This window comes from Chlorocebus sabaeus, chromosome 8 (assembly GCF_047675955.1).
Source record: "Chlorocebus sabaeus isolate Y175 chromosome 8, mChlSab1.0.hap1, whole genome shotgun sequence".
Lineage (NCBI taxonomy): Eukaryota > Metazoa > Chordata > Mammalia > Primates > Cercopithecidae > Chlorocebus > Chlorocebus sabaeus.
The window spans coordinates 126980557-127002111 of NC_132911.1; the positions used below are offsets into that span (position 1 = coordinate 126980557).

At 50.5% G+C, this 21555-nt stretch overlaps 1 protein-coding gene across 4 annotated transcripts in view; it reads left to right on the plus strand.

The window, feature by feature from the left end:
* The window catches only part of FAM83A (family with sequence similarity 83 member A), a 32283-nt gene extending 19305 nt beyond the window's left edge, over positions 1-12978 (plus strand). The window contains exons 5-6 of one of the 4 annotated variants that reach the window (XM_073018659.1): positions 9965-10224; positions 12265-12978. In XM_073018659.1, the coding sequence (XP_072874760.1) occupies positions 9965-10224; positions 12265-12320 (316 nt within the window). In that variant the 3' untranslated portion in view covers positions 12321-12978. Of the gene's footprint in view, positions 1-4856; positions 5206-9964; positions 10497-12264 lie in introns of those variants that run through there. The other 3 variants (XM_038000181.2, XM_038000182.2, XM_008001470.3) reach the window with 3 other exon arrangements.
* Positions 12979-21555: the final 8577 nt, after the last annotated feature.

Sequence of the window (21555 nt, forward strand, 5' to 3'; positions counted from 1 at the left end):
TATAATTTTATCATCTGTCTTTTAATAGGTATAATCCACTTAGTTATTGTGATTGCTGATCTATTTGGATTTATTTCTAATATTTATATTTTGACTTCGCTTTGCTTTTCCCCTTTTGTGTTTGCAGTTGAATGGACAGGTTTTCATATTACTTCTCTTTTAGATAGCTCCTTTTTTTTTCTCTGCTTGTACGAAGCTGAATAATTTATATTTACTCTTTTCTTGTAATGGGACTCCTTCAGTTTTTAAAGTACTTTACACATTTTCCAAACAAAGTCCAAAATTGTGTAATAATTCTCCTCTCCTCCCAAATACAACGAGGACCTTCGTGCACTGTTTTTCAACATTTTGGTTCCTATTAAGTTCGTCAAGGCTGTTTCACTGTAAGGCACAGAAAATCTACTTAAACCGGCTAAGTAAAGGCAGAAGGGAAGGGGTGTTGTAAGGCTGTGGCAGTTAATCTCAGGCACAGCCAAGGGCAGAACCAGGGGCTGCCAGGCCTCCCCGAGTCTGGGAAAAGCTAGGGTAAAAGCTGCTCACTCTCGCTTTTATGGGTCCACAGGCCTGTTGTTTAGCTTCTTTTTCTGGTTCTCTCTCCTGCCTCATGGATTGTATAAGTTAAATCTGACCTCCTCATCCCTAAGCTTTGGGGCCTCCCAGCCCAGCCCCCACCACCATCACCCCTGGTCCGGCCATTCTGTCAGCCCAGATCACCAACCAGTGGATGAGCTGTCTCTGAGGCTGGTGTCCACCCCTGAGCCAGTAACCTGTGGCTGGGGCAGGGGTGGCAGAAGGGAACTTGGCACGTGGCGAAAACATGGCTGCCCTTCACCCAGGCCTAGGGTGGGGCAAGTTTTCAGAGAAGAATCTCTAGAATATGTCATTCCGTCCTCAAACTTTTTAGAATTTGAAGGTAGGAGAACAAGGCTATGGAAAAAAAGAGAATGTGGCTTAGGAGGCACTTCAAGTGCAGTTCACACCTTCCTGCCCAGCTTGCCTTGAGGTCTGGAATGTCCTTCCTAGCACTGAGGGTCCTCATGTAAGTGCCTGTTCTGGGTGTTTCATGTAAATGGAATACTCATTCAATATGTGGCATTTTGTGGCTGGCTTCTTTCACATAACATTTTCCAGGCTCATCCGAGCTGTAGCGTGTGTCAGTGCTGCCTCCCTTTTCGTGGCTGAGCAATATTCCATGGACTGGACAGACCACAGTTGGTTTATCTGGTCATCAGTCCATAGACACTGGGTGGTTTCCCCCTTTCGGCGATTGTGAATATGAGCTGAGGAATTCTTGTAGCGCTCTTGACACTCTATTTCAAGGCACACATTCTTCCCTGGGGAATTCAGATTTTGTATCACTAAAGGGAAGAAGGAGGTTGAGCTGTGGGCTAGAATAGCTGAGGATTCCCTGAACATGGGGAAGAAATCAAAGAACAGGTGCAGTTTGAAATCAAAGAACAGGTGCAGTTGAGCTGTCTCCTCAGTAACCCCAAAATATGATACACTTTAAAGTGATCTGGGCCGGGAGTGGTGGTTCACACCTGTGATGCCAGCACTTTGAGAGGCCTAGGCGGGTGGATCACCTGAGGTCAGTAGTTTGAGACCAACCTGGCCAACATGGTGAAACCCCGTCTCTACTAAAAGTACACAAATTAGCTGGGCGCAGTGACACGCACCTGTAATCCCGGCTGCTGGGGAGGCTGAGGCACGAGAATCACTTTGAACCCGGGAGGCAGAGGCTGCATTGAGCAGAGATCGCACCACTGCACTCCAGCCTGGGTGACAGAGTGAGACTCTCCTTCAAAAAAAATAAAAAAATAAAAAATAAATAAAGTGATCTGAACTTCAACAGATCAAAGTTTGGATGGTTTAAAAAAAAAAAAAAAACTTCTTACCCAGAGGCTCTTATCTATAACATCCTGCCCAAAGTTCAAGATTAGACAATTATTTTTGAGAAATGTTGCACCCTTGCAGGACCCACTAGCTGCATTGCACACGACCATGGGGCGGTTATCTCTGTGGAAAAAAGGAGAAGGCCTGGGAACACAGTCATTTGGAAACAGAGATGTAAAGATAAAAGGCTGAGAAACAAGTTCTTATTATCTGTGTGTATGACGAAAACTGATGAAGGAGCTTAAGCAACCGGGAGGGATTTCGAACATTTCCGGGAGATCAGAACTGCGCTAGGAGTGGGGACTTCCTCCCTCTACCAAATGGTGTCAAATGCTGGGCAGATTAAGCTGAAACACATTCCCAAGATAAACTTCCCTGTAACACCTTCAGGAAAACAGAGTGTCTATCTTCAACTTCTCAAAATATGAATTTTTCCACCCTCGAATCCTCAAATCCATATCATTTCACTTTTAAACCAAACAATATCTCATACATTATGCTTTCCCCTGGAAGAACAAGAATTTGAATGTGTTAGGTCATACCCCACTTTTTTTTTCGGAGATGCTCTGTTGCCTAGCGTGGTGCTGCCGTGATCTCAGCTCACTGCAGCCTCAGCCTCCTGGTTCAAGCGATACTCCCACCTCAGCCTCCCAGTAGCTGGAATTACAGGCGTGGGCTCCCACACCTGGCTAATTGTCTTGTATATTTAGTAGAGACGGGGGGGGGGGGGGTTTCACGATGTTGGCCAGGCTGGTCTCGAACGCCTGACCTCAAGTGATCCGCCCTCCTGGGCCTCCCAAATTGCTGGAATTACAGGCGTGAACCACTGCTCCCAGCTTCTATACCCAACTCTTAATAGCTATGTATCTGTCATCTCTCTGGGCCTGTTTCCTCATCAGAACGAAATGGAAAATAATAACACATTCTCTTTGTATTAGAATTGTTGTAGAATTAAGTAAAACAGCAAGTGTAAATACTTAGCTGCTGGGCATCTGAGATGCACTAAAAAAAGGCCACTTAAGAGTGTATTGTTGTTTAAAACATTGGTATTACTTAATACTTTCAAATTTATTTTGATATTAATAATTATAATTCCAAACAGGGTCTGTTTGAAGAGGATTACTGAGTTTTACCAGGCAGGCTGTGATTATTACTGTTACCAGCATTTTTATGCTTAACTAACATTGGTCTGTTGTATAAAGTGGTTTGACCTTACTTTCCAGTTGGTTTCTGTGAATTAGAAAAGAGCTGTCATTGGCCTGGCGCGGTGGCTCACGCCTGTAATCCTAGCACTTTGGGAGGCCGAGGCGGATCACCTGAGGTCAGGAGTTCAAGGTCAGACTGGCCAACAAGGTGAAACTTGTCTCTACTAAAACTACAAAAAATTAGCCAGGCATGGCAGCAGGTGCCTGTAATTCCAGCTACTTGGAAGGCTGAGGCAGGAGAATTGCTTGAACCTGGAAGGCAGAGGTTGCAATGATCCGAGATCCACTCCAGCCTAGGCGACAGAGTGAGACTCTGTCTCAAAAAAAAAAAAAAAAAAAAAAAAATATATATATATATACACACACACACACACACACACACACACAAAATTAGCTGGTGTGGTGGCACACGCCTGTAATCTCAGCTACTAGGGAGGCTGAGGCAGGAGAATTACTTGAACCTGGGAGGTGAAGTTTGCAGTCAGCTGAGATACACTCCAGCCTGGGCGACAGAGCAAGACTGTCTCAAAACAAAACAAAACAAAACAAAAACAGATTTTAATAAAGATTTAATCCTTATGACAACACTTTGAAGAAGGCATCATCCCATCATCCTCCTCATTGACAGAGGTGGGGCGGGGGATTTAGGCACAGAAAGGGGAGGCAACTGACCCAGGGTCACCAGCTTCCTTGACTAGGGTCACTGGCTCTCTAATCCCTGTGAAGCTGGGGGCTGGGCTTGTTAGCCAGATGTGCAGCCCAGGAGGAAGGTGGCTGTAGCCTGAATACATGCAGGGCCATTTGTGTTTACTGTCATTCCTGAGGGTTGTGGAGGAGCCAGCTCCTGGAGGGAGCACAGGACACCAACAGTGATTTTGCCCTTGACATTCAAAGGTGATCTGCTTACTAACCTTTCAGGGGATCATCTTCCCCAGCACCAGTCTCCCCTTAGAGTTGTTTCCAGTAAAAACAAAACAAAACAAAAAAACCAGAAGAGGCAGGCCCTTTATCCCTTTCTTTTAGCCCAGCTACCTGGGGCTTCAGATATTTTGGCCCCTCCTTCTGGTTGTATATGGTTCTCCCAAACTGAAGAGCCCTGCTTCCTCCGCTGAGGCTAGAGGGCTGACGTTGTGCATTTCAACACTGAAGGGCTGGCTGAGGGCGTGACCCCAGCATAGGTGCCATGCCAGTGCCATCCAGAAAAATTGCCGAGTGGCCAGAGGGGATGTGTGTGTGTGCTCTGAGGTCAGCAGGAGCTAAGGAAGTGCTCTGGGGTCAGCTGAGAGGGAGCCACCACTTCTGCCTGGCAGGTCCAGGAGGTCGGTGCCATTGGCTGGAGTTGGGTCTTGAAGGATGAGAATGGTTTCATGGGGTGGGGGAGAGGCAGGCAAAACTGGGCATTGGGAACAGCACGGAGAACAGCAGCAGCAAGGCATCATCCTGGCTTCTAACTGGCCTCCTGCCCATGGGTTTTCTCTCCCACGAACAGAAACACAAACCAGATCAAACCACTTTAAAGTCCTTCAATACTCACCACTGCTCCTAGGGAAAAAAAAAAAAAACAAAAAAACTACATCCTTACTAGGGCGTCTATCTCAGTAGGATGCCCCCACTCCTCCACGGGGTTGGAGCCACACTGGCCGCCTCCTGGGTCTTTCGTGCTCTTTCAAGTCTCAGGGCCTTTGCACTTGGTGTTCGTGCCCTCCGTCGGAGAGCTCTTTCCTGCTGTCTCTATCTTGCTAACTCCTCATCTTTCAGGTGGCAGCTTCCAGATCATTGCCTCAGAGACCTCTGATCACCCCCTCCTGAGCCCTCTTATCCTCCATGGCTTCACTCCCATCATGATTTGGAATTATTTATTTATGAACTTGATTAGCCAAGATTATAAACAGCATGAGGTCAGGGACTGGACTGGGTATGTTTTCTTCTCTGTTGCTTTCCTGGCATAAGGTATAGTAAATACGGCATCTGATGCATTATACATGGCCACAAATATTTGTTGAATGAATGAATAAAAGCACATTGGGTTCTGAGCATTCAGTGTCCTGAAAGATTACAGTTTTTCAATTGTGCCTTACCATCCATTAGTGGGGTGTGAAATCAATTTAGTAGATGATGTCTAGAATTTTTTTACATGACACAGAATAGAATAAAAAAATCAGAGCACACTGAGGTAAAGGATGTTCTGGAAATTATTGTGTGGTTATGTACTTGTAGGTCATGATGTAAAATGTGCTTTTCCAAGAATAGCCAAGATAAATCCAAAGAAGAAAAACAAGCAGGGAGAACTTGCCCTACCAGAGTTCAGGACTTGTCATGAAACTGCGGTAATCAAGACAATGTGGCATTGGAAGAGGGACAAATTGACACACAGAACAGAAAGCTCAGGCACAGACTCACACATGACAGAGCATGTCAGAGCAGTGGGGAAAGGAGGAAGTGGAAAAAATACCCCCCCGTGTGTAAAACGGGATTACTACCCACCTCGCATGCATTTGTTTACAAATCAACTTGCAATTTATGAAAAGAATTTGAATGTTGAAAATAAACTTTAAAACTCTTAGTAGATTTCTTTAAAAAAAAAAAAAAGCATTGACCATAAAAGTTTGCTTAATCTGATGATATTACAATTAAGAATGTTGGTTCATTGACATCTTGGCTGGGCACAGTGGTTCACCTCTGTAATCCCAGCACTTTGGGAGGCGGAGGCAGGCGGATCACCTGAGGTCAAGAGTTCAAGACCAGTCTAGCCAACATGGTGAAACCCCATCTCTACTAAAAACACGAAAATTAGCCTGGTGTGGGGGCAGGCGCCTGTAGTCCCAGCTACTGGGGAGGCCAAGGCAGGAGAATCACTTGAACCCAGGAGGCAGAGGATGCAGTGAGCCGAGATTGAGCCACTGCACTCCAGCCTGGGGGATAGAATGAGAAAAGGAAGGAAGGAAGGAAGGAAGGAAGGAAGGAAGGAAGGAAGGAGGGAGGGAGGGAGGGAGGGAGGGAGGGAGGGAGGGAAGTAAGGAGAGGAAGGAAGGAAGGAAGGAAGGAGGGAGGGAGGGAGGGAAGGAGGAAGGAAAGAAGGAAGGAAGGAGGGAGGGAGGGAGGGAAGGAGAGGAAGGAAGGAAGGAAGGAAGGAGGGAGGAAAGGAAGGAAAGATATCTTAAAGCAAGTGAAAAGTCAGTTATGAACTGGAAGCAGCGATTGAAGATGCACACAGCTGACAGAGATTAGTGCTGAGACTCACAAGGGCACAAGAGCACAGCAGAAAAGTGGGTGGGAGACGTAAGCAGGCATTTCACCAAGGAGGCAACACATGGTTAAAAAACAAAAACAAAACAAAACAAAAACATGTGGAAAGATGCGCAGTGTCATGAGAGATCCGGAAAATGTGAGTCGAGGCTAGAATGAGTCCCCATTTCACACCTCTCCAACCAGCACAGAAATGAAAAAGACTGACCATACCAAATGGTGGATTTCAGGGATCTTTCACATACTGTTGATGGGATTGCAAATTGGGACAATGACTGTGGAAAGATTTTGGCCTTTTCGCCAAAAGCGGAATATTCACCTAGTTTAAAACCCACCAACTGTACTCCTAGGTATATGTCCACAAGAAGCTGGTCCACATGTATGGTAGAAGACATATGAGAATGTTCACGGCAGCACTGTTCACAACAGAACCCAAATGCTTAGCAGAGGGAGGTGATGAATGCACCACGAGACAGCCATCAGTGCCGTATTACACAACAGTCAAAAATGAAGTACTGCAGACCAGGCACAGTGGCTCACACTTGTAATCCCAGCGTTTTGGGAGGCCAAGGTGGGTGGATCACTTGAGGTCAGGAGTTCGAGACCAGCCTGGCCAACATGGCGAAACTCTGTCTCTACTAAAAATAGAAAAACTAGCCATGGTGGCAGGTGCCTGTAATCCCAGTTACTTGGGAGGCTGAGGCAGAAGAAGCGCTTGAACCCAGGAGGCAGAGGTTGCAGTGAGCCGCGATCATGCCACTGCACCCCAGCCTGGGCAACAAGAGTGAAACTCCATCTCAAAAAAATAAAAAAACCAAAAGACAAAAAAAATTTTTTAATTATGGAAAAATGAAAGCAAGGTTGTTATGATCACAGGATTCATGACGTGCTGAGTTCTAGTTCAGGGGTCCTGGGAAAGGGATGCAAGGAGGGACACTATGGCTTGATGTGGACTATCCTCAAGATGCTACCTTGGCCAGGTGTGGTGGCTCATGCCTGTAATCCCAGCACTTTGGGAGGCCAAGCAGGGAGGATCACTTGAAGCCGGGAGTTCAAGACCAGTCTGGGCAACATAGCAAGACCCCCCATCTCTGCCAAAAAAAAATTTTAAGAGAAAAAAAGTTTTTGAAAAGATGTGACCTTTTCTTTTAGGTAGTGGGTTCATAAGTGCTTACTATATTACTTAAAATCACCAATTAAATAGCTAAATAAGTGAAAATGGGTGATGAATAGACCAATGAGTAGAGTGGTTATGAGCTGAAGATGATTAAATAAATGCTATGTACTTATGGGCCAAACAACAATATAAATAAAATGTATTTCTGCTCATGGGCTGTGATCAAAAGTATAAAAGCTAAAGCATGGCCAGGCACAGTGGCTCACACCTGTAATCCCAGCACTTTGGCAGGCTGAGGCAAGTGGATCACGAGGTCAGTAGTTCAAGGCCAGGCTGGCCAAGATGGTGAAACCCTGTCTCTACTAAAAATACAAAAATTAGCTAGGCATGGTGGTGGGCACCTGTAATCCCAGCTACTCTAGAGGCTGAGTCAGAGAATTGCTTGAACCTGGGATGCAGAGGTTGCAGTGAGCTGAGATCATGCCACTGCACTCCAGCCTGGGCGACAGAGCGAGACTCCGTCTCAAAAACAAAAAAAAGGAGAAAAAAAAAAAGCTAAAGCACGAGATGCCCAGGTGTGTAGGTGTGGGGGGGCTCTGGCGCCAGGCACAGTGCAATCGGGGACACAGGTGCTGGGGACCTGAGGAGTTGCCAGGACATCTTTGGACTTGTTCTGTTGAGCAAAGCAGCAGCTACATTGCCCCATGTAGCCTGATTTAGACAACGTAGGGCGACTGGCTTCTGAGTGTAGTGCGGCCCTTTGTCCCTGCGCTTGCCTCCTGTCCCGTGGTGGGGCTGGTCCTTGGCTCCGCTTACCTCTCTGGGGGTGTGGGTGGTTCCCTGCGTGAGGTGAGATTTAAACAAAGCCTCATCGCTGTTCCCAGGATTATCCCAGCCTTGTGCGGCCCCGCCCTGCCTCGCAGAGCAGGCAACTCCCAACCCCGGGCTGAGGCCAGGCCTTTGGGTGGCAAGACAGGTGGGCTGGGGCTGGGGGCTGCGACCCCATCCTTGGTGGGCCCGTTTCTGCTCAGCTCTGGCGCTGTCCTGGCTCGGCGACCATAGACCATTCCCCCGACCATGCTTCTCCCCTTGCTTCAAGTTCACCTGTGCATGAGCCCAGGATCCTCTAGCCTGGTGCTCTTGGGAGATCTAGGCTGTCACCAGAGTTTCAAGCATTGCGTTGGCGGGGGGTTGGGGTGGCGGGGGAGAATGAAAGGAGTTTTCCATGGGAAACAGAAAAGATTTTGGGTTAAATCTGGGAATCAGGCTGGGCGCGGTGGCTCACGCCTGTAATCCCAGCACTTCAGGAGGCCGAGGCGGGTGGATCACGAGGTCAGGAGTTCGAGACCAGCCTAGCTAACATGGTGAATCCCTGCTTCTACTAAAAATACAAAAATTAGCTGGGCATGGTGGCGGGCGCCTGTAATCCCAGCTATTCGGGTGGTTTAGGCAGGATAATTGTTTGAACCCGGGACGCGGAGGTTGCGGTGGGACGAGATCGTGCCATTGCACTCCAGCCTGGGTGACAGAGCGAGACTATCTCAAAAAAAAAAAAAAAAAAAAAAAATCTGGTAATCATACAAAGTAATAACTGCCTTAGGCATTTGGTTTTTCCCTAAAACCTGTAAGTGGTGGCCCCAGGCCTCTCCTTGAGGGTGTCTCCCCACCCCCCCACCATCCCCTCCACCCATTGTCTCCGGGAGACGCAGGCCGCATGGCGCTCCTCCCCTGCTCATCCCAGCTGGGTCCCTGTGCCTGAAAATGGAGCCGAACCCTCTTTCAGGAATGCTTTAGATTTTCATGAAAACACAGCCCGGCTTCCCAAGAGCAGCCGCCTTTTGCAGGGGCTTTCCCCACCCCTGTGTGGTTAAAGGAGCTGGCGCTCCACATTCCACAGGTGGAGATGAGAAGGCCCGGGCTGCTGGGTGACTCCCCTGAGCGCGGAGTCTGGGAGCCTGGGACTCAGCCCCCTTCTGCCTCCTCAGGGAGCCTCTAAGGGGCTGCAATCTGAGCACCAGGAGGGAGTCTTGAGGCCAGGGATTCGCTCTGGCCTCTTAATTATTCGCCTGCAAACACATTCTGGCCCCTGAGCCTCAGTTTTGTCGTCTGTAAGAGAGGCGTTGCAATGTCTCCCTCTCAGCGTTTCTGCCTGGATGAAACAAGCCCGCCAGGAGGGGACGGTGGGCATGGGGGTTGGTCCCCTTCCGTCCCTGCCCCGGGGGTCCCACAACTCCCAGACTGGTCACCCAGGAGGGTCTTGGGGCCTGGGCCGGCGAAGCCTCCTATCTGTCCTCCTCTTCCTCCCCTCCCCTCCTCCTCTTCCTCCTCTTCTCCCTTCTCCCCTTCCCCTTCCCCTTCCCCCTCCCCTCCTCCTCCTTCTCTTCCTCCTCCCACATCCCCTCTCCCTCCTTCTCCTTCCTCCACCTCCTCCCTCTCTTCCCCTCCTCCTCTGTTTCCCCTCCCCCTCCCTCCTCCTCCCTCACTGTCTCCTCTTCCCCTCCAGCTTCACCTGGCTCTGTGGACACGTGCACCGGAACATCCTCTCCAAGTTCACAGGCCAGGCGGTGGAACCGTTTGACGAGGAGTTCCGCCACCTCTACGCCTCCTCCAAGCCCGTGATGGGCCTGAAGTCCCCGCGGCTGGTCGCCCCCGTCCCGACCGGAGCAGCCCCCACCAATGGTTGCCTCAGCAGCAGCAGCGGCTCCGCCAGTGACCGCACGTCCTCCAACCCCTTCAGCGGCCTCTCGGCGGGCAGCCACCCCCGCACCCGAAGTGTGTCAGCGTCTTCGCGGCCCGGCAGCCCCGCGGCCCCGCACCCGCCTCCACCGCCCCGGTTCCAGCCCCACCACGGTCCTTGGGGAGCCCCGAGTCCCCAAGCCCACTTCTCCCCGCGGCCCCACGACGGCCTGCCCGCCGCCGTCTACAGCAACCTGGGGGCCTACAGGCCCACTCGGCTGCAGCTGGAGCAGCTGGGCCTGGTGCCGAGGCTGACTCCCACCTGGAGGCCCTTCCTGCAGGCCTCCCCTCACTTCTGAAGGTCCCTTCCCCTGCTGCCCTCCCCAGGCCCAGGACTGGGCACTCCCTGGGGCCCAAAGACCCACCACAAGGCGAGTGGCGTTGAGCCACTTCCCTTTGAAAAGACACTCACAGTCATTGCCATGGTTCAATGTTCCCGGGCCCCAGGCCATCCACTTGCCGGCCCCCACCAGTCCTTGTGTTCCCTGCTGTAGTTTGACCTGTGCAGCACATTCCAGAAGGTTCCAGGGAGGTTGTGGGGCAGCTAGAGGACAAAATCATGAAAACGGAGCCCCTGTCTTCCAGAGATCATCCAGGGCTTTAATATTAATGGCCCCCTAAACTCTGTAAGAAGCATGAAATGCAGCCCAAGTTTTACAAATGGGTAATCCGAGGCATTGAGAGGTAGATGGTAGGTTGGTACTTCTGGTTCCCAGTGCCTAGGAATGGTCCACTCCCAAGAGATTCAGGAAAGAAAGACTGAGGAGAAGCTGTGGGAACGTTCTGGATGTTTCGGGAAAGTTGGGCAAACTCCTCCTCCTAGGAAAGGCTAATACTAGGGTATCCCTGGGCCTGATGAGTTAGGGGTGAGGCTACGGAACCTGTATCTGTGAGTTGTATGGGGGGCCATCTGAAGCTGTAGCCATCAGGGATGGAGCTAGCTGAGGAGTCTGGGGGGTCGGGTGGGACAAGACAGTTTAGTAGACTCAGATTCTTGCTTCAAAGAGCCTTGGGCTGGCCTGGAGGTCCCTGGAGTCTAGGCTGGACCTAGGAGCTTGAGTTGTCAGGGGCCAGGACTGGCCCCACCGCAGTGCCCAGGCCAGTCTTGAGCAGCAGGGAGGGCTCAGCTGTCCCCAGATCCAGGTGCCTCTGACCAGCCTGGTCACCTCCTGAGGAATAAATGCTGAACCTCACAAACCCCATCATTCATTCCTTCTCAATTCACAGTGCCTGTCTTTGTTCCTGCGGTGGTACTAGGTCCTAAGGGCACAGCCTAGCTGAGTGCAAATAAATATAGGATGCTTAGAAAGCGTAAAGGAGGGGCCAGGCATGGTGGCTCATGCCTGTAATCCCAGAACTTTGAGAGGCCAAGATGGGTGGATTACCTGAGGTCAGGTGGATTACCTGGTCTCAAGTCCAGCCTGAACCAATATGGTGATACCCCATCTCTACTAAAAATACAAAAATTAGCTGGGCATAGTGGCATGCGCCTGTAGTCCCCCCTACTCAGGAGGCTGAGACAGGAGAATTGCTTGAACCCAGGAAGTGGAGGTTGCAGTGAGCTGAGATTGTGCCACTGCACTCCAGCCTGGGCAACAAAGCACGACTCCATCACAGCGGGGAAAAAAGAGAGAGAGAGAGCATAGAGGAGGGGTGGCCAGCCCTGTGGTGGGTGGGACATCAGGGACACTTCCCAGAGAAAGTAACAGTTAACCCTGCACCTCAGGTGTGATAGCGGGGTCAGTGGTATGTGATCTAGGCTGGGCAGCCAGAGCGAAACAGGTGCCAACTCCACATCCTTCTGTTTCTAGGCCCTCTCCTCCTTTGTCAGTTTTCGGCTGGGAAGCTCGGCCTTCGCTGTGGAGGGCCGAGAGCACAGCACTCTTCCTCCTGGTGGCCTCTGACCCCTGATGGCTTGTGGCATCCTCCCCAGTCCCCTCTGCCCATCCATCCCTCTGTTCCAATTCTCCACTGCTCCCAGCATGGTCAGGGGCATCTTGGCTTCCAGTTTCTTTTATTATTATTATTAATTATTGTATTCCTGTCCTTCACTTTTCTTCTCCTTAGTTCCTGAAAGTAAACAAAACAAAACAAAAACAAAACAACGCTTTGGTTCCTGGTAGCTTTGTCAACCCCAGCCCTGACCTGTGGTTTCACAGCTGACGGCTGAGATGAGGTTAGAATGGCCGGGCCCAGCTGAGCATTCCAAACTGGATTTCACCATCTGCTGAGAAAGTTTCAGGAAGGCAAACCCTGCCAGCTCATAGAAGCCCCCAAGCCCAGCTTTCCAAAGGCCTCAGCCTGTGCCTGTGTTGAGCTCAGTCCTGGGAGATAGGGGAGAACCTGCAGACAGGAACAAGCCCCCCTACTCCTGACCACCCTCCATCAGCAGTCTCCCCTTCGTGGTCGTCTTTGTTGACAAAGATGCAGTTTCTCCTCTTCCGGGCACCTGTAACGTGTGATGCGCTGCCTGCTGGGAGGTTAGGTCGGGGCTGCCCCAGCGAGTGGAGCATGAGCAGAGGGTCACTTTCAGGCAGAAGCTTTGAGAGCCTGGGCGCAGGTTGCCACATACAAGCAGCTCTCCAGTTGAAGCCCTCCTCTGCCAGCCTGGGGTCCTAAGCGATGAGCAGAATCCCCACTCCCACCCACCAACCCGCAATGGATATGTAGTGAGCGAGAAATAAACCTTTGTTGTCTAAGCCGCTGCAATTTGGGGGTTGTTTCTTCCTGCACCATGATCAGCTTTGCCTGAGTGATACAGCCTCTGAGATCCCCCAACTCCAGGCTGGGCCATTGCTCTGGATTCCCGAGACCCCCCCACCACACACATTGTTTCCACCAGAGGATTAGGGGTGGTTTTACACACCTGGCAATTGTGTGTGTGAAAGCCAGAACAAGTCTTTATCCAACTTTCAAATCCTACAAAACCAGGTCACGTTCCATCTTTAATTCTGCTCTGGGTTATAATCACACCTGTACCTCCCTCGCTGGGGCCTGCTTGCTAGACTGTCACTCTGTGTCTTTAAACATATGGAGTCTCTACTACAGTGTGAATTTCAACTACAGCGTGAATTTCAACAGCCGCAGCTTAGCATCTCCCACGTGCCAGGCACCATGTCAGCTCCGGGACGCGCATCTATCAGCCTCAAAGAACTCCCAGGGCACAGAGAGGACTGGGAGGGACCTGCATGTGAACAGCCACCATGAAGAACATGAAAGAATGAAAGAAATACTATGATCTTATTGTCCTAGGGTACCTCACCTAGGGTCAAACGCATCCCCCAAACCAGGGACTTAGGATCACGGGACCTGTCTACAGGACTGTCAGCCAGCACGGACTGAGGTGTGAGCTGCTAATGATCAACCCTGCTCCTCAGAGCCCCTCTCTCCTAGGAATGATCTGTTACCTGCACTTGGTCCTCATCAGATCCTGCTCTCCTGTCTCTCCATGTACATCATAGGAGCCCAGAGACCAAAGGTATCTCTCTGGACCCACAGGATGCCACAACGGTGCCACAGACAGTCCAAGGGCACAGTCAGTCCTCCCTGGTTGAACACTGGTGAGGAGCTTTGCTCCCACAGGGGAGATGAATACTCAGATACCCCGAGACCACCTTCACTCTCTGCCCCTCCAGAATGCAGGGGAGGAAGGGCTGTCCTGCCTTCACTTAGTCTTCCTGCTGGCCCTGCTGGCCTGTCATGAAATGCCAAAGCAGCTTCTTCAAATATTTCACTTTTTCTTTTCTTTCTTTCTTTTTTTCCGAGACAGTGTTGCTCTGTCGCCTAGGCTGGAGTGGCATGATCTCAGCTCACTGCAACCACCGCCTACCGGCTTCAAGCGATTCTCCTGCCCAAGCCTCCCAAGTAGCTGGGATTACAGGGACCCGCCGCCACATCGACTAATTTTTGTATTTTTTGTAGAGACAGGGTTTTGCCCTGTTGGCCAGGCTGGTCTCAAACTCCTGACCTCAGGTGATCCACCCACCTCAGCCTCCCAAGGTGCTGGAGTTACAGGCGTGAGCCACCACGTCCAGCCCAAATATTTCACTTTCTGAACTTGATCCAAGAAGCCGGTGGACACAGAGAAACTGTCACTCACTTTCCTAGCTTCCTCCTGAAGATTGTCTGTGTTGGAACAACTGTTATTAGAGGACGTAAATATCGCAGATACACAAGCAAACAGAAACACAACCTCCTCTTGCTGTTATTCACTATATTTTGTTGACCCAGGCATTGCTTCCTAGGGCGCTCTATCCTTCTTTGCTCTGTAGTGTGTGGTGAAGGAGAACGTGAAAGCATGATGCAGCACACGGAGCGGATGGAGAGGCCCAGGCAGACGGTGGCGGCGGCACGCAGGGGAGGCTGAAGTCCACCATAGCTATGCTTGCCAAGGCCCCCTTCCCCTACTGTCCACTCCCTGAGTCAGGCAAGGATGCCCTTCACAAATTCACATGAAGACACTTTCTAGGCTAGTGGCCTTGACTTGAGAACCGAGATTTCCAGATTCTCCCACTGACATGGTGGTGAGTGAAGAATCGCCAAGCTCGTTGAGCCCTACCTTACCAGTCTCCCTGGAAAAATATAAGCAGGACTTTCCCTTGATTTTCAGGAAAGTGGAGGAATAAGAAATGCAAACCCTGGAGGTAAGGAAGATGCCACCGACAAAGCACGCAAAGCAGCCCAGAGAAAAGGGAAGAGTAAGAAAATCCTCTGAGGAGTAAGAAAATTCCAACAGGGCTTTCCCTGTTTGTGTTTGGAAGGGCGGTGGGTTCCTAGGGCTGCTGGCACATAAACACCACACAATGGGCAGCTTCAACAACAGAAATGTATTCTCTCACAGTTCTGGAGGCTGGAAGTCCAAGACCAAGGTGTCCGCAGAGCTAGATTCCTCTGTGGTCGCTCTCCTTGGCTCACAGCCTTTCTCCTTTCTTTTGCTGCCCCTTCACGTGGCCATCACTGTGTGCCTGCGCCCGAGGGGTCTCCCTGTGTCTCCAATTTCCTCTTCTTATAAGAACACCAGTCAATTGGATTAAGAGTTTAAGGAGCTGTGCACAGATGCCAGGTGGACCTACGATGGTTAATTTCATGTTTCGACTTGGTTATGGAGCGTCCAGATATTTGGACATTCTTCTAGATGTTTCTGCGAGGGTGTTTCTGGATGATACTAACACCTGACTTTGTAGGTGGAGTAAAACAGATTATCCTTCCTAATCTTGATGGGACTCATGCAGTGGTTTCCCTGCTGAATATCCTATTCCAAATCCTGGATTTGCAATTAAAAAAGAGGGATAGAGTCCTGGAGGTCTGGGCTTGGGGAGGTCAGCCTTGGGTTCCACTTCAAAGGGACCTGCATTCATGTATTTCATCACAGTTGTGGCCTACAACGTGCCAGGGGAAAGAGAATAGTGCTGGCACTCAGCTCACATGAAGGTGTCCGGAGCCTCACTGCCTCTGGGGTTTGCACTGCCCTGATCTGTGGTTTGTTGGACTGAGAGAGAATGATATGGAGCAGCGACAGGGGCCAGGGAAGGTCTGTATGAGGGGAGACATCAGTGCTGAGACCTGGAAGGGAGAAGGAGCCAGCCACACAAAAGGCAGGCAAGGCATGCCAGCCAGAGGGCAGAGCCTTGGGGAAGAGCTTGGCTCTGTTCAACATGGAAAGGGAGGTGCCGAGAGTGACGCCCTTTCCACCAGTATGGATCCCCAAGGTGCCTCTTCTTGGGTGTCTTGAGTTCACCTCCACCCTCCAGGTGAGCACTTATACCTGGGGCTCTCCCAGAAAACACATATTGCTTGAAGCTTAAAGGTAGTTTAACATTTAGAAAGTAAAATCAGATTTGCCATTTAAAGCACAGCCCAATACCAGCCATTCCCCTGTTCACAAGTTTTCCGCCTGACTACAGCCAAGCTGCTCACCAGGGCATCAGCGGGGTCTTGTGATTCAGTGCTGGCTCACCTGCCAGCCCCATTCCCTGCCCCCTCCCTTCCTGCCACTCACCTGGCCCACCAACCTCCACTTCCTCTCTGCCTTTGTTCTCCTTATCCCTCAGCTGAGGACTCTGACACGGTACCTCTCATTCTCCACCGAGCCTGCTGCAAACCTTCCCCTCTCCTGAGATCTAATTCAGATGTTACCTCCTTCCTGAAGCTTCTTTGAGAGCCCTAGCCCTTGTCTGCATGCTGCACTATGCAGGCCTCCCTCCCTCCTACCCCCTCTTAAGTTCCACTTCTGGCCGGGCGTGGTGGTTCACGCCTATAATCCCAGCATTTTTGGGAGGCCGAGGCAGGCGAATCACCTGAGGTCACGAGTTCGAGACCAGCCTGGCCAACATGGTGAAACCCCATCTCTACTAAAAATACAAAAATTAGCCCGGTGTGGTGGTGGGCGCCTGTAATCCCAGCTACTTGGGAGTCTGAGGCAGGAGAATTGCTTGAACCTGGGAGACAGAGGTTGCAGTGAGCCGACACCGCACCATTGCACTCCAGCCTGGGCAACAAGAGCAAAACTCCATCTCAAAAGCAAAACAAAACAAAGCAAAACAAAAAAACAGTTCCACTTCTGTGGATGTCCTGAACCTCTAGTAGATAGGAGCTGCCTAAAAGCTGGTGTGCCCTCTGATCTTTGATATTGCCTACAACAATGCTAAATCAAGGTTTACCATTAAGCCGATGAGTAAAAGTATGTCATTTATAAAGAGCCTTCTGAGATACAGTGTTATTCTAAAGCCAAGGTTAAAAGGATTCAAGTGGCCCACATTAGGATTCTTGAGTCGCAAGGATTGGGTTACCTGGTGTGTTGGTTTCCTATTGCTGCTGTAAGAAATGACCACACGCACAGTGGCTTAGAGTAACACAACGTTTTCATCTACAGTTCTCTCATTCCGACTCTCAGACGGGTCTCACTGGGCTCAAATCAAGGTTTCTACAGGGCTGTGCTCTTTCCTGGACACACTATAGGAGAGAATGTTTCCTTGCCCTTTCTACCCACATTTCTTGGCTCATAGCTCCTTCCTCCATCTTTAAGTTAGTGCCACAGCATCTTTCCGACTCTGATTCTCTCCGCCTCGACCTTCCATTTTTAAAGATCTCAGCGATGACATTGGGCCCACTTGGATAATGCAGGATAATCTCCCTATTTTAAAGTCAGCTGATTAGCAACCTCAATTCCCCTTTGCCATGTAACCTAATGTATTCATAGGTTCTGGGGATTAGGATGTGGGCACCTTTGGGAAGAGGACCTTCTTCTGCCGACCACACTCCAGTGTTCTCATGAGACCAGGAAGGGCCTGGAATCGGAAGTAGTAAAGCAGGCAGGGGTGGTGGCTCATACCTGTAATCCCAGCACTTTGGGAGGCCAAGGCAGGCAGATCACCTGAGGTCCGGAGTTCAAGACCAGCCTGACCAACGTGGAGAAACCCTGTCTCTACTAAAAATACAAAATTAGCCAGGCGTGGTGGTGCGTGCTACTCGGGAGGCTGAGACAGGAGAATCGCTTGATCACGGGAGGCTGAGGTTGTGGTGAGCCGAGATCATGCCATTGCACTCCAGCCTGGGCAACAGGAGTGAAACTGTCTCAAAAAAAAAAAAAAAAAAGAAAAGAAAAGAAAAAATAAAGTAGCAAAGCAGAGAACTGTCCCTCTGGCCCTTTGGGGCATCTCCTTTATTTTACTTCTCTGCAGATCTGCCCTGTCTGTTCCTCAGTCACCTTGGCAGAACACAGCCACCCCCCCGCTTTTGAGCTTGTTAGGGTCAGACCCATGGGAAGAATCATTTCTGAACCTCTGGGAGAGAATCTGATTGGCCAGGTACAGCTTGGGTCAGGTACACCCCCCGACTCCCCCATCAGTTAAGGTCATTGAGTGCAAACATGATTGCTAGGTACTCGCCCCTGTGAAGGAGGGGGCAGTTCCCAGGGAGGGGGGCAGGGGTGGTGGTTAGCTCCAAAGCTGGGCCGATGCAACACCAAAGCACAAGGCGATGAAGCCACTCTGTGCGAAGGAGGGAGAAAAGGACAAGGAGGACAAATGCCTTTCCTCTCCCAACTTCTTTAGCGAAGTCTCCCGATGGACACATTTTGACTGGGAACACAGAACTGGAGCTGTCACTCTTCGGACTGTTCTTCTGCAGGTTGGGGGGGCGGGGGGGAATTCTCCTCAGCTTCTGACCCTACAGCACAGGGCCAGGCACGGAGAAAGCAAGCGTGCGTGGATGACCGAGTCCGACTTCACTGTGTGTGCAGTCACACTGGCAGAGTTCTGGGCTCTTCTGCACATCCCTTTCTGTTTGCTTGCTCATTGTTTTGTTGTTTTGATGAAGCCCCTGGAAAGCAGGGTGTAGACAGACTACCTAGATTCAAGTTCAAAAGCACTATAAAGCTGCCCTTTAAAACCATCTTTTAGACAGGGTGCGGTGGCTCATGCCTGTAATTCCAGCACTTTGGGAGGCTGAGGTGGGAGGATCACGAGGTCGGGAGATCGAGACCATCCTGGCTAACACGGTGAAATCCTGTTTCTACTAAAAATACAAAAAAATTAGCCGGGCGTGGTGGCGGGCGCCTGTAGTCCCAGCTACTCGGGAAGCTGAGGCAGGAGAATGGTGTGAACCCGAGAGGCAGAGCTTGCAGTGAGCTGAGATTGCGCCGCTGCACTCCAGCCTGGGCGACAAAGATTTTTTACCCAAGGTTTTCCTAAAAGGAAGCACATTTTTTGGAAACATGGTACTGTGCAGGGGACAGGGCCACCTCTGGCACTGGTAGTGGGGCTCGGTGGGATGGGCTGTGTGCTTGTGGCTTGCCATGCCTCAGACTGCCTCTGCAAGGGCCTGAGCTCCAGGAAGGCAGCAACGGCAGAAGCCACCACATGTCCATGGAGCTGAGCTCCACCACAGAAGGCAAACCGGAGACAGCATCCTAGAGCTTGTGATCTGGCCAGGAGGAATTATACAATAAATTAATTACAATTCCAATAAGCCCTTTGTTTAAAAAAAAAAAAAATGCACAGGGCATATGATGACATTGGAAGGGGAACGTGAGCCAGTCTGGGGACTGGGCGGGAACATCTTGTCTGAGAGTGACCTTTGGGTGGAGATCCATGGGAAGGGGACATTTAAGGCTGGGCTGGGGGATTGCAGGGGAGAATGTTCAAAGTGGAGGTGACTGGATGGGCAAAGGCTTGAGCAAGGGCAAGCTTGAGGAGTCCAAGAACAAGAGAGGAAACCAGGGTGAGCACAGTATCAAGGGGAGCAGAGTGAGCTGGGCTGGAGTGGGTCAGGGCCAGGCCATGTGGGGCCTCGCAGGCCTCATGAAGGACTATGAGAATGATGTGCTGTTTGTTTTTATGAGATGGAGTCTCACTCTGTCGCTCAGGCTGGAGTGCAGTGGCGCGATCTTGGCTCACTGCAACCTCCGCCTCCCAGGTTCAAGCCATTCTCTGCCTCAGCCTCCCGAGTAACTGGGATTACAGGCGCCTGCCACCACGCCCAGCTAATTTTTGTGTTTTTAGTAGAGACGGGGTTTCACCAACTTGGCTAGGCTGGTCTTGAACTCCTGACCTCGTGATCCACCCGCCTCGGCCTCCCAAAGTGCTGGGATTACAGGCATGAGCCACTGTGCCCAGCCAGGACTGTGAGAATGATCTTTCTAAGATCCCTCTGGTTCCAGTGTGAAGATGGTAGGGGTGTGAGAATATAAAGGACAAAAGATGGCTGGGCGCAGTGGCTCACACCTGTAATCTCAGCACTTTGGGAGACTGGGACGGGCAGATCACCTGAGTCCAGGATTTTAAGACCAGCCTGGCCAACATGGTAAAACTCCATCTATACTACAAACACAAAAATTAGCTGGGTGGGGTGGCGCAAGCCTGTAATCCCAGCTACTTGGGAGGCTGAGGCACGAGAATCGCTTGAACCCGGGAGGGGCGGGTTGTAGGGAGCCAAGATCATGCCATTGCACTCCAGCCTGGGTGACAGAGCAAGACTCCATCTCAAAAAAAAAAGAAGACTCTTATCAGCTCAGCTCAGACACCCAGCATAGATTCCTCTTGAGGAGCAAATGTTGAAGACAGGCCTTTTGAGAGTGGAAGAGGCAAGACATTTCCCTTAGGTCCCACCCCATGCACCCGGAGTACAGTCACATCTGTGGCACACATTTGCTCACCTTCTAAGTGACTCACTCACTGTCGAGGGTAGTGATGTTGGAATTGGCAGGCCTGAAGGTTTTTCTTTAGTGTAATCATTGCTCAATTACCTTCACCATCTGTGCTGGAAATGATCATGATGACTTTGTGTGATGACACCCAGAGATGCCCAGTATTCCTCGGTGTCCTTTCTCACCCTTTATTACAGCAGAGGCATCAGAGTTCAGGAGGCCAAGTTCTCACTTGCATCAACAGCGTCAACACATTGCTGCCAGGAAGGCGAGGTGGGGCGGAAGTGAGGTGTGAGCAGGATCTGTGAAGACCACTTGGGCATTCAGGATGGCGCAGACAGCAGGTCTGGGAGGAGAGCCAGAAGATGAAACGCTCAAAGCGCGGGCCAGGTTGGCAAGTGGGCTAGGATAGAGACCGGAAGCCGAGAGGGGTTAGAGGAAAAAATGGGGCCTTTCTAGGGAGGTCAGCTGGACAGAAGGAAGAGGTTTAGCTACAGACAGAAACAGGCAGGGTGCTAGGACTGCCTCAGCACAGTATCACATCTGCAGGGTATTAACCTTTTGCACAAATTAAGATGCTGGCCAATTCATTCAGCAATTCTTCCAACAAATATTTAGTGAGATGCCAGATTATTGTGCCTTGGGGATACAAATATAAACAAAACAGTCATAGTCCCTGACTTTAAAAACTTTAGTCTATCGTGGCAAACCATCAGGCAAACATGGAATAGAAAACACAGGAATAAGGGTCAGTATAGGAGTGAATGAGCAGTAAGGGAGCACAGAAGTGGGAAACCTCCCACTACTGGCAGGTCAGGAAGACTTCCAGGAAGCTGCATGTAAACCAGACCTGAAAAATGAATGTGAATTAGCCATTGGATGGTGGGGGGATGGGTTGAGGTGAAGGTCACAGTCCATTTAAAGGTGAGGAGCAGTGAAGGATGGGGCTCTAGGTAGCCAGAGCTATACCATGAAGGGCTTGGCAAGCCATGCTAGAGTTTATGCCCCATCCCGAGGGCAATCCACAACTAGACCACAAACTCCACGATAACCAGTGTCTCCCCAGCAACCACACAACGTTTGACACATCATAGCTTAATACATGATATGTAAAGACCAAATGCCTAGAGGGACAGCAATGAGGTGTTGTGGAAGGATGTGCACAATTTTTAATTCCTAAAATTGAAATGTCTACTAATTATACAAAGTCTTTG